This window comes from Heterocephalus glaber, unplaced genomic scaffold (assembly GCF_053883595.1).
Source record: "Heterocephalus glaber isolate CG9 unplaced genomic scaffold, H.glaber_assembly_v1.0 deba00001472, whole genome shotgun sequence".
NCBI lineage: Eukaryota > Metazoa > Chordata > Mammalia > Rodentia > Bathyergidae > Heterocephalus > Heterocephalus glaber.
In genome coordinates, this window is record NW_028258315.1 from 89,234,869 (window position 1) to 89,252,217 (window position 17,349).

Below are 17,349 nucleotides of genomic sequence, written 5' to 3' on the forward strand. Positions count from 1 at the left end.
TGCTACCTCTGTAAGACAATATAGTCACGGTCTAATATACTTTTAGCCTCAGGGCCAGGGACAAGGGCAGGAAACTTTGTGTGTGGGGGGATGCTTGGGAAATTTTAGGTTCTGTCTACTCATCACTCTAATAACTGTAGAAGAATGACCAAATCACCTGTTTTATGTACTATACAAAGCACAAGGGGACAACAGTGGCCTGCTGCTACCCTCATGGAGCTTACAGTCTACCTAGACCAGTGATGAGGAAACTTTTAGGGACTGAGTGCCCAGAGTGCAACCCAAAACCCACTTACTTATCGCAAAGTGCCAACACTGCAAGTAAACCTGAATACTAATGTTTTAGTTTAGGAAAGACAACTGTTCTCTAATGCTCAGCTCCTGGGGGAGTTTTGGCCCACTTGCCAATAGAGAGGGCTCTGCATGCCCACTTTGGCACATGTGCCATAGGCTGACCACCACTGACCTAGACCATGGTCATTCAGTGAAAATAGAGTGAAAGCCGTATGTGTGATCTTGAGTTTACTAGGAGCCACATTTTAAAAACTGATAAGAAGTGGACAGAATGAATGGCAATATTTATTGTGTTACATTCAGTATATCCAAAATGTCACTTTGACATGAAGTCATTATAAAAAATTGTCACCGAGATAGTTTGCATTCTTTTTTTCATATGAAGTCTTCAAAATCTGATTTCACCTCAATTTGGACTGGCCACGTTTCCAGTGCTCCCTGCCCACGTGTGGCCAGTGGCTGCCACGTCCTGTAGTGCATGTGAGACCTCCTGAGCTGAGACTGAAGAGTAAGTAGGGATCAGTCAGGTCAGCAGTTGGTAGGAGTGCACGTCCAACAGGAAGGTGTGTTTGTAAGAAGAGGGGAAAGGAAGCTTCAGCCCTAGTTAGAGTTCCACGTAGGTAGAATAGAAGTGCAGAAGGTCAGGGCTAAGGGTGGAGCTAGAGAGAGGCCTGAGGGATACTCAGCAGCATGGCCAGAAGCCTGTGGGTCCTCCACCCTGAGAATGACAGGATGCTGTGTAAAGGGGCTATAAACAGGGGTTGTAAAGCTTCACTGGGGAATGTGCCAGTAGAGTAGCCGTCACCATGGAAACAGTGCTGTTTAAGAAAGTGTAGAGTTGGGTGGTGTAAGAGAAGATGCTGGAGGGGGTGAGGGCCGCTGGCTGTGACCATCCAGGTGACAGAGGACTGGTCAGGGATTATCTCACAGTGGGTGGCAGCCCAGATTGCCTCATTGCTGGAAACCAGAACTCTTCTTTTACCCCTTAAAAAGCAGATTGTTGTTTGCCTCTCAACAAGAGATCATCTGCATTTCTAACTGGTGGCAATGTCATTTGAGCTCCCACCCACCCACCCCTGCTCATTTTGACCTCTTAGTGAATGGATTGTTTGATTCAAGGAGTGCTAACACTTCTTGAAAGTTCCCTTACCCAAAAGCAGTGTGCTGTAATTGTAAGGCACTGTGTTCTGCTTTGTGACCTGTTACCCAGCTGGAAACCTTTCTCACAACTGAATAAATGATTGTTCTTTGCTACTTTATCTTGGAAAAACATCAAGGACATAGGACATTCACTGTAATTATTTTTCATTCGTTTCCCCATCCGTAAAAAAATGACCTGTATGTTTTAATAATACTTTGTGTTTCCTGTACCTTTTAATCATGTGACCTTTTAATATACTGGTCAGCCCTTTAAAAAGATGATTAAGAAATGCTTAATGCACAAAAGAATTAGCGCTATGCACAGCTCATGAAACAGAAAGCATGCTCTGACTTACAATTTTCATACAAAGTTTTCAGAGATTTTATGTGCCAAAATGAGTAATATGATCTGCTCTAGGAACTCCCTAACTTTCTGGCTCTGCAAAAGTCATTTTTTGCCCCGATTCAAGTTTCTTAACGAGAAGGGTTACACCAAACTCCTCAGAGTATGAATTAGCAGAGTTCATCCAAGCCACAAGTTTCATTTGCCCTATTTAATGATACCCTGAAATAGCTGCCTACCTGTGCAGACACTGGGATCTTTAGCATTCTTGTTAGTCAGTGTGACCTGAGCAATGCTGTGTATTAACCACCAAATCAGACAGCTCCGGCCTTGTGTGCGTGTGTGATGTTTCCCCTCCCTGCCGTAGTCCCCAGATAGCTGCACTATTGCCATGTGCACAGACCCTCCCAAGCACTCGGAGACCCTATGTGACTAACAACTGCACAGGCACACCCAGCGAGGCATCCTAGAGAAGAAGGCCCTGTTGAAAGGGCAGTGTGGAAGGTCCCCTCTTCTCACCCAGCTTACAGTTTCTCCCCAGGCAACAGCTGTGTTGCACACCCAGGGTCCTGCACTAGGCTGGTGAGAGAATCTGGGCACTTGTGCATACCTGTTCCTTGGGGCATGGGGGGTGACCACTGTGCTTATGTTTGGCCTGAAGCATACGCGAAAGCCCAACTTTGTTTCAGTTTGCTCTCAGGGAGATTCTTACTAAAATTTTCACTGTGACAAAGAATGCATAACGTAAAGTTTGCCATTTTGACTGTTTTAAGAATACATTCAGTGCTACTAAGTACCTTCACAAGTTCCTACCATCATCACCATTATTTGTTTCTAGAACTTTTTCATCTCAAACATAAATTCTGTATCCGTTGACAAATAACTCCCCACTTCCTCCTCCTCCTGGCCCTTGTCATTTATAATCTATTTTCTGCCATCTATGATTTGCCTATTTTAGATATCTCATATAAGTGAGTCACGTGTTATTTGCCTTTTTTGGCCTTATTTACTGGAGTTGGCATGATGTCTTCAAGAGCTATCCACATTGTAGCATGTACCAGAGCTTCGTTTCTTTTTAATTGCTAAATAATACTCCATATATCTGTTGATGGATACTTTTGGCTGCTGTGAATAATGATACTTTCAATATCTGTGTACAAATATCTGTCTGAATGCTTGTTTTCAGTTTGGGGCATAAACCAATGAGTGGAATTGTTGGCTCCAATATTCTTTTACATTGTTGCTCTTAGACGATTTATTAAGGAACCTTAAGGTTTCTGGTGTCTTGAGTATCTTTAAATCTCTAATCTCTATGGATCAAGTTATAAAAATGTAAATCCATAGTCATTGTAGAAAAATGTGGGAAGAAAATTTGACACATAACTTGTTCGTATAGTCACTGGAATATTTTGATGTATTTCCCTTCCATTTCCTTTTGTACATTAAGAGTCACATGTGCAGGGCCGGGATTTAGCTCAGTGGTTCCAGCCCTTGCCTTGAAAGCAGAAGGTCCCGAGTTCGATCTCCAGTACCCAAAAAAAAAAAAAAAAAAGAGTCATATGTGCATAAGGGTGACATAGTTTGAAAGAGACTTCTTCTCAGATGCATTTGCAGGACATAATTTAACTTTCTGTTCACTTTGTCTTTTCTTTATGCTCCCTCCCCATTGCCTCCTCCCTGCTCCCACCCAAACCCAACCAAAGAGAGTAGAAAGGCCACTGCAGGGCAGTTTCAGTAGGATTATCAAATACTGCTGCCACTTTCTTTCCCTGCTAAATCATGCGCTTTCTTGTTGCAGCTGTCAGAAGGGCTGAATAAAGGGGAAGCACAGCTCTGCGGCAATACTCTGATAATCTATTGCAGCGCGGCTCACATCAGTGTCCACCAACCTCAGAAGCAGCTCGGCAGGACCAAAGGGGAGTTTTCGCTTTCATTATCGACCCTGCTTCTGTTCTACTTAATATTTCCTTCATCATCTCATGTTGTTTCTTATGGACTTGGATATATTGGAAAGAAAGAATGCAGAGGCAGAGAAAAAATGGCAAATCCTCCATTTTCTCACGAGATTTGGGCATTTAAAATGTGTCCATCTATTCTGAATGTCATTATTTGATAACGTTTTATTTGTTACTTAAACCTCACTGGATACATTGGAACTCCGTGGGATTTTAATATGGATTCGGCTTCTGTTGGACAACTAGCTTCATCTCCAGCTTCCTGCTGGTTCAGTCTTACGTGGTCATTCCTGATGCATTAGATTATCAAACAGTGTGAATTTGCTGTGAGTGGGCGGTGTTGGCTGTGTTTGTATATCATGATTCGTGAAACCTCTGACAAGGAACCAAAACACCAAAACTTGTGAGCCTTTACCCTCCTCTATTTCTTTAATGTGCTGTTGGAAGAACCACATTTTGATGGTGTAACCAATAGTTACCTCTGGGCCAGGTTGGAAATGAAATCAATTTTTTAAACCACTAATACTTGCCAAGAAATCGCCTTATGAGAACATGGTGTGTGTCTCTGACAATGCATGGCACATCTAAATTGGTCGTTCATAATCTTATCTCCCTGCTTATGTACTGGAGAGCGGCAAAAGCCCAAGGCATCTGGATATCCCTGTGCCCAATGGCTGGGATATGACGGACCCTTCGGCTCTTACCATTCCCGTACAGGCAGGTCTCCATGAAGAAGCTGGGACTCATTCACATTTCCAGATCCAAATGCTGTGCAAACAGTGTTAGCTTAGATCTTCTACAAATGAAGGGTCATTTCTCTCTTTTTTTAAAAGTATGTCTCCAACATGGATTCCAAAGCATTTTCAGCATCAAACATGAAAACATTGATGAGTGAGAAACAATCACAAAAGCTGTGTATCTGTATATAGCTCTGTACAACACGTCTGTGGATATTGAGTCATTATTTAAAGCACATGCCAGGGAAAGAGACCAAATTTCAAGGTCTTTTATATACAGTGACATGGTTCTAAGGAGAATGAAACTCCTACCACTTCCTCTGAATATTAAAAATATTAAAGTCATTATAATTTCATAAAACTCATGACTGAGTCTGGCAAACATGTGCAACTCTTATATTGATCCATTCTCTCGTCAATGGAAGAAGTCCTTCCACGTATATGCAAGTGGGAGATTAAAAACCTGCATTTTTAAAGGACAAACAGTGAATTTAAGCATGAGTGGCCTTAATAAATATAGTTGTCTTTCTTTGCTGCTGTGGGAAAGATTCTAAACAAATGTTCCTGAAGTCTTGCATTGAATTTACTCATTATTATTACTTTTTAAGATGTTGGTGCAATTAACTCTGGGCCTCTCTGGTGAGCCATAGAGATATTTCAAAGACAAATACCTTATTGGCTGGGAAGATGAACCTGTCTCAGAGGTGCACCAACCATTCATGGTGCACACGACTTACATATTCAAGCAAGTTTCTTGCTTGCAGCTTTGTTCTTATTGTCAGTAAGTATACCGAATCATGTAAAGCTTACATGTTGCGTAAACAATCCAAATACATTCATGTTTTAAAAGTTTGTCCTTTAATGATCAAAGGGATGTAGTCTTGGTTGGAGAAGTGAGCAGAGTTCTTTTCAAGGTGAATTCCTACATTGTGACCCAGTGTCACACTGAAAACCCAGGCTGCAGATGCATCCCCGGGAATGGTTTGTCCTCACTGCCTCCTGCAACCAGGTCCTGACCTGAACTCTGCAACTGAATTCTTGAAATAGGAAGTAGGAAATCCAGTAGGAAAAATAGGGTCATTGAAATAGAAAAACAAAGAAACAAACAAACCATGTATAGTTAGCTATTTCTATGTACGTGCCAATTTTGTCACAGCTATTGTTTGGGGGATTATTTTCTGCCCCACTTTCATTGGTTAAAAGTATTATTGATCTTCCCTTCATGGAGCCATAATGTTTAGTCCCTTAAAAATTCAATTCTATTGACTATAGCATTTTTTCTCATTTTATGTAATATTCTCTGATGTTTGGAAGTTACAAAAACATCCCTTTTCACTCATTAAAAATAGTCTCTGGGTTTACAACAAACACTGTGATGTTGGGAAAGTATTTTCTTTGTGCAAGCTGTAGCAAATTCCCTTCTAATTATAATGTAGTTGAAAAGAGTTTGGGCTAACATTTAGCAGAAGTTCGTCTAAGTCTTACTATGTGCAAAGCAGGCTTGTACTTTATACCCCATTTGATTTATATGTACAGTCTCAATTTTGTATTTAATGATTTTTGTGTATTCAGTATGCACGTCAACAGCGTGTCAACTTCCATTTGAAAGTGGGTTTTACTTTTTAAACAGTGTTGATGATAAGACCTCAAATGTGTTGACATAAGCTCTCTCTGCGACGTTCTTGTGTAGAGTGGCATTTGAATGCTCCCCGGGCTCGGTGTATCTACTTTCCTGAGACCCTCGTTTGATAGTGCTTCTTGTAATATTTCCTCAAGTGAGTGGCATGTGGGTTGTGATATTGACCATGTGATTATGGACATCGATATGAAAAAATAAATAAAATTAAGGAACACTTGAAACTACCAGTGGGCATGTATTAGCCAGTTATTGTAACCTTGTGTCCAGTAGAAGTATAATGTACAAGGTATGTACAGTTCATAAATTTGTTATCATGTGTATGAGAAGTACTTTGTGCTGATCGCCTTATTTATATTCATCAAATAAACCTTGTTTCTTTCTGAAGTGAGTTCATTCCATCTCTAATAAATGCTTCAATCCTGGTGGTTTTGAATATTTTGGGGGTTATGGGTACCCATTTGAAGAACCCAATGGACTTGAAGAAAAGAGAAAGAAGGAAAAGGAAGCTTCTGAGTCACTTAACTGGACAGGCCAAGACCTGAGTTCTCTTTCTGTATGACTGGATGTAGAGGCTCAAATCAAGAAATTATTTCATTGGCAGTCTCTCCCCTCTTCCTTCCCTCTGTTTGTTTCCCTTCCCTTTTATGCCCTGGCTCTCTTGCTGTCTCCTCCTCCTGATCTCTCTGCCTTTTCCCATCTTCACTTATCCCTCCCTCTCTTCTTCGCTGAGCTGTCTTCACTCAGTGCCAAAGGTGTCTCTGAACAGCTTTGAGTGTTTTTTTAAGAGTACAGATATTCTCTCTCCAAGCATCCACATCTGTCTCCTGAAAAGACACTTACTGCTTCTTTTTAGATCATGCATCTGATCACCTTCTTAAGGGAGCTCGCAAGGTGTGAGGTCATATGATGGAAAGCCTTCCTGGCTGTGGGAGTGCAGTTTCCAATGGGAAAATACAATTCCTGTTTTAGAAGAGAAGGACAAGAAAACTGAGGAGGACAAATAATAACTAGCTCAGCCAGCCACCATCTGGATGCCCACACACAGCCCTCCATGCAAGGTCTGCCTGCCTTTCAGCCTGCCTGTGGATCCCGGAGGATGCTCTCTTGGCTGGGACACTCAGGAACTAGTTTCTAAAGGTTTGGATTATAGGCCGCAGAATGAATTTCCAAATCTGACGAGGATTGAAAGCAATGAGTGATTGCTAGAAACTATGTGATGTGTCATGCAATCTAACATCCTTATATTATCAGATGAGGAGACTGAATACCAGACAGAAGAGGCCAATCCAGACACATAGTAAGTTCAGCTGGAAACAGGACTGTGCATCTCTGAAGGCTCTCCAGGAAGGAGCAGAAGGGACAAATATCTCCTTCCAGTTGGCCCTGGACAACCCCCCGGGGAAAGATCATTTGATTTCAGTACCTTATGGGTAAATGGTTTAAATGCCTTCATAGGTATATCTTGGGTGACCTTAAATGTTTATTATTTTTTTATTCTGTTGCCTTTTTGCAGAAAGAGTGTTGGTTGGACAAGAATTTTTGACCTCATAGAGCTTCCTGAAGCAGCTAGCTTGTATTCAGGCCTGTTTATATAAACCCAGCAAGCTGGGGGAGCCTCTGCTACTCACAAGCCAGGCTCCTTTGTAAGAGAGGCAGCAGCCCACACACTGCTGGACTCAAACCACAGGCTAATCCATACTTTCAGTTCCACTGAGGCACACGATTTTAATGATGGTATGCGTGAGGTTTTGACCTCCAAGTCTACCTTGATTGCTTCTAGTATCTTCAAACTGCTGTTTACGAAAGGACTAGAGACATATTCTAATTCTCGGAGTTGCTGAGCCGATAGTAACCATACTGATCATAAGTAAACATGGACAATAAATAATTGAACATTACTGAGTGTTTGCTAGGAGCCAGACCATGATGCTAAGGACTTATTTGCATCAACTCTCTCCATCCTTGACAACAGTTCAGTGAGGTAAGTACTGTCATGATCAACCTTTTACAGTGAAAGAAGAGGAAGTGCAGAGATGCCCAGAAGCAGCCTGTAGTTATTGAGCACTTACTCGGTATCAGTGTCATGCTTACTGCTTCTAAGAACTCATATATCCTCGAAGTCTTCCCATAAGGCAGGTGCAGTCATGAAGCCCTTTTACAGACACGTGAAAGGAAACCCAGTGGGCTGGCCTGCCTCGTCTGGGCCCCAGGCTGCCAAGGCCCTCTGCTTAGGGGATACACTGAGCCCCAGGTCAGATAGGTGGGACATGGAGGGGCTGGGATCCAGATTCAACCTGTACCCATGCAGCAGTGCTTCCATGTTGCATTTGATCCCTGTCATAGCCACAGGCTTACTTCATCTCTCGCTGCCATAGTTGACTGACATTACAGGAGAACAGACTCCTACACGATAAAGCTGTGGATCCCAGTGGAAATCGAATAATAAGTGAAAAGTGAACCTGGACAACACTCAGCACAGGTTGAATATCCATTTCCTGAAATGCTTGGGACCAAAAGCATTTCAGATGTGGGACATTTTGGACTTTGAAATATTTGCGTATGTACAAGGAGATGTCTTGGGGCTGGGACCCAAGTCTAAACACAAAACTCAATTATGTTTCATATACATCTGATCCAGGTTGGAATTTTCCACTCATGTCATCATGGCTTTAGTCAAAATGTTTCAGACTTCGGAGAATTTTAGATTTGGGATTTTCAGATCAGGGATGGTCAACCTGTACATTGGATTTAACCCTGCTACCCATGGGCCTCTTTCTTTTCTTCCAAGTCCTCAGTTCCCGGGGATCGATTCTACTGACTTCCTAGGCATCCTTGGGCATTCGAGGTCACCTTGGGGTTTGCAGTGGAGCACCTGATGAGAGGACACTGAGCACTTACTCTCAGGTAGGAGAAGGCCTTGGGTGCCATCTAAGGGGTGTGGACATAATGGTATTGGCCACTGGCTCTCAGCATCACTCTCTTGAACACCATTCTCTTGATTTTGCTATATCTGAAAACAATACATAGTCTTAAGTAATTTTAAACTAAACATGCTCACATTTATGCTTAAATAATTACACTTTAAACAGTAATGCCACTGTCATAAATGAGAAAGTAGGATCATTTGCTGTACATAAATAGACATCATCAAATATTAAGAATTAAAAAATGAAACTAAGAATAGAAATAATTTTAAGATGATGAAAACAAAGCTCTGAGCCCAGGGTATTCTCTTTCTTTGGTAAAAAGAAAGAATGGCAAAGGTTAGGAAAGGATTCCTAGGGCTAAACCCTAGTTCGTAGTTACTGAATCAGAATTACTGAAACATAGTCCACACAGGGATATGAAACCTGTGCCTCAGAGCTACTAAGGCTGTGTCCATCTGCCACCTAAAATTACTTCCAGGACCCACTTTGGTCTCTGAATTTTAGGAAACCCTTCTATAGCAATAGCAATCCAGTGATGGATTCTAAAATAAACTTTATTATTAAGATATTTTTTCCATTAGAGGAGTCTTAGAGTTACAGAAAAATCAAGCATACAAGACAGAGTGTGCCTTCCTTCCCATGTACATATAATTTCCACTATGATTAAGATCTTAACCAAGAATTGTACATTCGCCACTAACAAATCAGTATCAATACATTATTAACTGAAGTCCATACTTCATTCAGATTTTCTTGGTTTTACCCTAATGTCATTTTTTCTGTCCCAGGGTTTCATGGAGGATTAGACATTGCATTTAATCATCCTGTCTCCTTAGGTTCCTTTTGGCTGTGAGTTGCTCAGACTACCCTTGTTTTTTGTGGTCTTGCAGTTTTGGAGAACACTAATCAGATACACTATCGGATGCCTTACAGTGAGGTTTAACTGATTTTTTTCTCATTTAACTGGGTATGGGTTATTGGAAGGAAAACCAGAGTTTATAAAGTGCCATTCTCATGACATCATGCCAAGGCAGTAGCTGCTATCACTGTTGATGATGACTTGATTACTTGGCTGAGGTAGTGTTTGTCCACTAACATTACTCTCCCTTCTTTGTGATGGATTTTTTGAGCACATAGATAAATGATTGGATCTCTATCTTGGAATGATCAGGTGGCTGTGTGGATTATGCACGACCCAGAGAAGGAAAATATTCCAAAGGCATTTTGGACCAAAAATTGTTTATATCAACAGCTTTATTGTTTGGTCAAGTTTTTCTCTTCTCTGCAAAAAGACTTTTGCCTTCTCGGGCTTTGCCTTTCCCTGTTGGATGACATGAGCATCCATGGCAGGAAATATCAATGTGAGTGGGGTAGCTCCTTTCCCAAATGCAGAATAGAGTCAGCATTGTTTAAAAACAGATGTTGTCTGTGATGACATTGTGACTCCACTTAGGGAAGATTAGGATGAGATAAATTCAGGCTAAATCCTCCATGTTCACACAGTGGTGACCTGCTGGGTAAGGGGTCATGAATCTGAATTTAGAGGTAATGAGGTAACATTTGCAGCTTGTGATCAAATGGTTTGGGGTAAACTGATGATGAGATCACACACACATGCGAGGAAGAGGATGCTAAGTCAATCCAGGGAAATATTACATATTGGGAATCTAAGTAAGGGAGATGTGAATGTTTTCATTACTCTTCCAACTTTTCTGTAAGTTTGAAATTATTTCTAATTAAGGAATTTCCTTTTTTGGTACTGGGTTTTGAACCCAGGGTCTTCACACTAAACTATATCCCCAGCCCTTTTTAATTTTTATTTTGAGCCAGATCTTGCTATGTAGCCCAGGCTGGGCTCAAACTTTCACTCCTGCCTCAGCCTCCCAGAGTACTGGGATTACAGCCATGCACCATCGCATCCAGCTCAAAATAAATGAGTTAATTTTTTTAAAGATTAGAGCAGTAGTGGTAGGGTTGGAGTCTAGGAGATGGGGAAGAGTTAGGTACAGTTGGCATTTCTCCATTGTTGTCACTTCTCTTTATGATATTACACCTGCAGCTTCACTCCAGGGTGTGACCTAGCTGACCTCTGAATATATTTAAAGTCACAGCTCCTGTTAGAATCTCGATTCCACCACATGCCACAGGCTGATTACTTGTCCTCTCTCTGTCTGTTTCTTCATCCTAAAATTATAATTCAGCCCTAGAGGGCTTTTAAAAATTTTTAACAAGGACCAAGTGGGCATATAACACAATGCCAGCTACCTCATAGATCCTGAAGAAATGGAAATGAAAACTATTATTAGCAACAATACTATGAAAAATAAAAACACTTAATGAACTACATGTAGTGGTCACTGCGGACTCTTGGCCATTCTCTCACAACAACTGCTGCTGAGTTGGTCTTGTTCAAATCCCACTTGCCACGTCAGAGTGTTCCTCCACCACGTTTAATAACCAGTTTCCAGATCTGGATATTGGGGGCTATAAATTTCCCTGGTGACTGTTGCCAATGACAGGGAGGGAAAGACTTGTGTAATTACCCCCTTGTACTTCCACAAAACATCTGAACTCAAGTCAAGAACAAAAATGTGGGACAATAAAATGCCAAGCATTTTCAAATGCAGGAGGAATCTGACCAACCAGTATGATAAGAAATGTGTGCATGGTTAGAAAAACAAAAGCAGAGCCAGTGCTGGTGTGGCATGAGCATCATCAGAAACAGTTAGTTTGGATGTGACTGTTTCCTCTTCCCCACCCAAATGCTGTACATTCATATTATCTCTAAGAATGAAGGCTTTAGAGTGAGCCATGGGTTGGTTGAGAATTGGTATCTTTGCCTGTGACCAAAATCCATCTTGTGCCTTTCCTAATTGATTCTATAGCGTGGTTGCTTGTAAGTGGTGTCAGAATATTCAGCATCCTTCAAACAAACTAGCTTTAATGGATTCTATGGAAATATCCCATGACAGAAACTAGAAATTTTGGAAATACCAAGACTCCGTAACTCCACTTGGAACTACTCATGTAGTCCTTTTCAAGGTGTTAGCCTTGGGTCCCAAACTCTTTTTCATGATCCTCTGATTTCTAAGCACCATAGTTTTAAGTTTATGAAAAAGGAGAACGAGATCAGGTGTAGGGAAGGAATTCTGTTGCCTTAGGATTCCCCCAAAGTGTTGGGATTTTTTTGGAAAGAAGGCAATGGATACGCTTTTAAATTATCTTTTTTGCAGTATCCATGTCTTAGCAAGATATTTCTGTGGAAGGTGTGGATCACGTTTTGTGTTTCTGAAAGGAGCTGATCAGAGTATAGGACCATAGGGTTGAGGAAAGTTTGAGCAGCCATAGTCAAGAATTGGAATTTCTTAGAGTGAGTGATTCCCCAATCTCCTAATCTCCAGAGATCATGAAGTCACAGGAGATGCATTTCTCCAAGATCCAGATCTGGCTTCTCAGTGAAACTTAATTTCAACATATCCAAAAGTGGCCACTATGAATTCTTCAAGAGTAAGCCCACAGCAATACATGTGGCTATGTGTAAAATGTGGGTGTCCTCCCACCAAGTTAATGGCATATGGCCTTATTTTTCTTCCTGTGGCTACAGTTTCCCTGAAATCTTACTTTGCCCCTAACTAGTCAAAACTGATTATAGAACAGTCAATTTTAAATTGCCAAAGGTTCAAGTAGGCAGAAAGGAATAAAAATTTGCTCGAGTCAGTCTTCTGCAAGATTGGACAAGAGAGATCATTATGGAAAGAGATCATTAGAGCATTTTCTCTCATAGACTAATTTTTCTGTGCATATGCCCTGGAATTGTTAACTCAAAGTGTGGATTCCTCCTGGTTCACCTGGAAGTCTTCTCTTTTTCCAATACCTGACTTTGCATCATAAAACTTCATCTGCTGTCAGAGGTGTACCCACAAAAAAGCAAAGAGTATGTGACTAAAGAGTGATTATGAGCTCAAAGGTGAGTAACTGGGTTCCAGATTTCATAATCTGAAATAGTTAATAGTTCATCTTTTCCCAATCTCAACATCAAGGAAATTGCAAAATGCGGTCTAAAACTTTTTATTGTGCCACAGACTATCTCTAAAGAAAAGAATACATAAGTAGGACTTCTTTGTAGAACTTCTTGCCTTATCCTCCAAAACTGTTTTCACAGCAGAATGGATTTAGCACAACTAGGTAGAATAGATACATTCGCAGCAAGGAACAAGGAGCTGTATTTTATTATTGTTTTGTTTTGTTTTTTGGCCAGTACTTTGAAAAAATCTGATGTCAGTTTGCACATTGGTATTAAACCTGTCCTTTCAAATCCAGCCAGGTATAGCCATAGAACTCTTGCTTTAGAAAGTCATTTTTATGCCTAGGGAATATAACTGGATTTTAACACAGTGTGGTAGCTAGCCGATCAGTTTGTGCGTTTGATTAGAATTCCAGAAGATAATTGCTTCATTCCCAGGTCTGTCTCTGGATCACCATTTGACCTCAGACTAATTGCTTAATCTCTCTTGGCTTCAAATTTTCTATTTTGAAAGGGAGAATAATAATAACTTGTAACTACCTATCTCATCTGGGTATTGAGTGGATTAATGGGGTCATGTTTGTAAAGTCCTGGAAAATTCTCAAGAGAGAAAACATTCTACCACTTTCTGATTTTGGTTGGGAATGTTTTAGGACTGCATTTAGTGGAATCATTATTATAGAGGGATAGCCTCTGCTTCCTTATAACTAAGGAATGGCCCAGTTCCAAAGCAAGAACTTTCATCCCTATGAAATCTCTGATCTGTTTGTTGGCCGATAGTCTGGGACTCCTGCAGTAAACCATTCATCCTTCTCTGTCCAAGGAATACATGGAACTCTGAGGAAGGAACTATGATTTCATGGCCACAGAGAATTACTCAGAGTGTTTCTGTTTCCGCAATGCATAGACTGCTTATTGGGGGTCAAACAGACTTGTGGCAAACCTGGTTTCTGCTACCCCAAGCAAATTACTCAACCTTCCTATGCTACCCACATTAGTAACGCAGTGATAACAACTGCACCTCTTCCTTAGTGCCATGACAGATAATGAGTGACAGTCCTTAGCTAACCAAGACCCAACTCCTCAGAGCTTGTGCTTAACCAGCACCTGGCCGTCCACAGTGGTCCACTAATAGCCTTGCTTTGTGAGCACTCTAGATTTAGGAAAATAACAAATCAAAAGGAAATAACTTTGTGTTGTGGATTTTTTTTTTTTCAAATTCTCACAGTACATTTTCCTGTCATGACTGATTTAGCCCAATCTCCTGACTTTCCAGGTGCAGCACTGCAGTGGAGCTCAGAGGAGATGACATTTACTGAGAAGGAACCACACGCTAAGCATCCTGTTTCATTGTCCCAACAGCACACAGAGGTGGATACTGCTGGTAACCAGTTCTTTTACAGAAGAGTAAACCAGAGTTCTGTGAGGTGAAGTCAACCGTCACAGTATTTGATAGACAAGCTAGATTCTAATCCTCATCCTGACTCCAGAGTTCTGTTCTCCCTAGTACTGTCAGGTGCACAATAATGGATACCATATAATTTATAATTTAAAATTTTTCTAGTAGCCATATTTTTTAAAAGTGAGAAGAATCAGGATAAATTAAAATATTTTATGATTTCAACATGTACTCAGCATAGAAATTTTTTTGAGATATTTTATAATTTTGTACTGTTTTTGAGACCCAGTTTATATTTTACACTTATGGTCCATCCTAACTTGGGCAAGGCTTATACTGTGTATCTAGTTCACAGCCACATGCCACTTGTGACCATGGATTGTATTGGATTATGTAACTATGGCTGGAACCATGGTGCCATTTTTGAAGATTGCATGAACTAGATTTACCAGATTGTATTTACTGGGGAAGAATCTAATAGATTTTCCATGTTAAACAAAAGTAAGGAAAAAGGGATATTTAGATATGCAATGGGAGTTTTAACATGTTAACTTTTATTTTTTTTTTCATTTGCCAAACCATTTACCCTCAATGAAGGGCTCTTTTCTGGAACATTCTATCTGAGCTTTTATTTTGTCAAATATAATACATATATTTACATAAGTTTGTGCAAATAAATAACAAAGGACACTACTGTGAGGAAGGGAGATCCCAGGCAGGGAAGACGGATAAGTTCCAGTGGGGCAAGAACTTTACCTAATTTCTACTTCCTTCTGTAGTCCCACCTAGCACACAGGAGACTTGCAGTACTTTTTTATGGAGTACATTGATAGATCCATATGGAGAAACCGGTTATTTTACATTGTATTCCCAATGGGGATAGACCATCTGAGGTCCTTCCTTTCTCCTCTCTGGGAATCTGAATTGTAAGACCCAAAGACAACCCCTAATGGATTTAGTTTATTTAAGCCATTTAATTTATGATTCCAAGAATTCAAGCATCTACTTGTAAAAGACAGTTGCTGACATTCCCACTGACAGTTGCAAACATGTCAAAGCCACATGTCCTGTGGATGTGTCCGTCAGAAGCTGCCTCTGTTGTGCAGCCTTAGAGCGAGGCTCCTCTTGTGCTGTTCTGGCTCCAGCCTCCCCGGCTTATCCCCTTGGTGCTTCAGAGATGCTGCCTGCCTCACTCTTACCGCTGGGTCTTCTCCCAGTCGGCACCATTCATACCTTATGTGCCCCGCCTATGGCCTCTTCCTGGCCTGACCACGAGCTCTACCTTAAGAGACTCTGAGGATGGTTCTTGGGTCAGAGGTCCTTTAGTTTCTGTGGAGCTGGTCCAAACCCCGTCAGGGAACAGGTATTTTTCCATTTAAACTAAACCTTATTTTGTCATTTTCACTTAAATATTAATTTCCCTAAAATACAGAAATATTGCTGTATTCTCAGAACTTCAATTTCAGGTGATAAAGCACAACTCAAACTGATGTTAATGAAAGGCAGGAAGACCAGCAAGGAGAGTACCAGTCCCAGGCACCAGAGATCACCTGGCTCCAACAGGTCTGAGGCCCAGGCCTCATTTTGCTCAGACTTTTGGACTCTACTCACTTCCACACTGCCTGCATTTTCAAAACGGCTTTTGTTGTGTGGTGCTCCCCAACCCTTCACCTGGAAACTCCACATTTACAGCCAGCCAGGTTAGAAACCTCAATGGAGAAATGGTTCCTCATCCCAGGACTGCAAACAAACAAACACCTGAAAACATTAGTCTAATCTGTGTCACATGACTCTTATCTGAGTGGTGAGACCTAAGTCATGCCCAGACCTCAAGATAAGGGGTGGTGTCAGGTCCTCAAGTCACCTGGCCTGGAAGGAGAATATAGAGTCCTAAAAGACTATCAGGTGCTATAGCTGACATAATTCTCTGTCTTTCTTCTTTAGAGGCGGGTCAGGTGTTCCTCACTGCTGTGTCCCCCACAATCCTCATTGTGGAATATTAATCAGCATTGCTCTTGTCATCATTACTGCACAGGCCTGGGAGTCCTGCTGTTGGGTGAGCCCTTGAAGAAGGAGCCCTGGCTCATTCATTTCTGCATCTCCGGTGCTTAGCATAATTCCTGGCGCACAGCATGTAATGGGAAATTTGCCAAAAAAAAGAAAGCAACAGATTAGCCGCCTGGGACTCAAGGCCCTGTCCTGGATGATAGTGTTCAAAGGTACAGGGACAGCTTCAGAGCCTAGATGATAACTCTCCTTCATAACATTACAGATGCCATGTATGGATGACAGCCAGGAGCAGAATGAAGAAAGCACCATTATGCTACTGCACAGCTGGCTTCAAAACAAAACAAATAAAAATAAGCAATCTAATTCTGGCCTTGTGAACATTTTATTAGGTGTATGCAACATGCCAGTGACCACAGTTCTGTCTGAAATGAGTGTTTGGTGTCCTATAGAGTCACCATCTGTGGTCAGAGTACAGAACAAATCTAACACTTCCCCACTACTCTTCTGGGAGAATTTTCTTGGCATCTGTCTTCCTCCCTAAATTCTTTCTTGATCCCTTTCTTCAACTATCGCTTCCTCTTTTGTTTCTTGTCTTTTTTTCTCTCTTCTTTGCTTTCCTTCCTCCCTTTTTCCTCCTCTTTTTCTGCTCTTCCCCTCAGATTTTGCCCTTAGGAATCAGGGTTTTTGAGTTGCAAGACTCATGTAAAGTCTGCCTGTCACCTTGGGCAAGTTGCTTCATTTATTTCTTCCAGCTTGCTTTCCTCATCCATGTCATCAGAATGAAGATGCCCCTTGGTAATGTTCAGGTTGGGTTCAGTAATACCATGTATGTGAAAATGTTGGCACAGACTAGAGTGAGTGCTTTTGGAAAGAAATGGAGG

The 17,349-nt window shown here is 41.2% G+C and overlaps 1 protein-coding gene across 24 annotated transcripts in view; it reads left to right on the forward strand.

The window, feature by feature from the left end:
* The window catches only part of Erc2 (ELKS/RAB6-interacting/CAST family member 2), a 1,049,338-nt gene extending 1,032,507 nt beyond the window's left edge, over nucleotides 1-16,831 (forward strand). For 21 of the 24 annotated variants that reach the window (XM_021244028.2, XM_021244029.2, XM_021244031.2 and 18 more), the window contains one exon: nucleotides 3,576-16,831. In XM_021244028.2, the coding sequence (XP_021099687.1) occupies nucleotides 3,576-3,890 (315 nt within the window). In that variant the 3' untranslated portion in view covers nucleotides 3,891-16,831. The remainder of the gene's footprint in view (nucleotides 1-3,575) is intronic. The other 3 variants (XM_087182355.1, XM_087182356.1, XM_021244036.2) reach the window with 3 other exon arrangements.
* The last annotated feature ends 518 nt before the right edge of the window (nucleotides 16,832-17,349 follow it).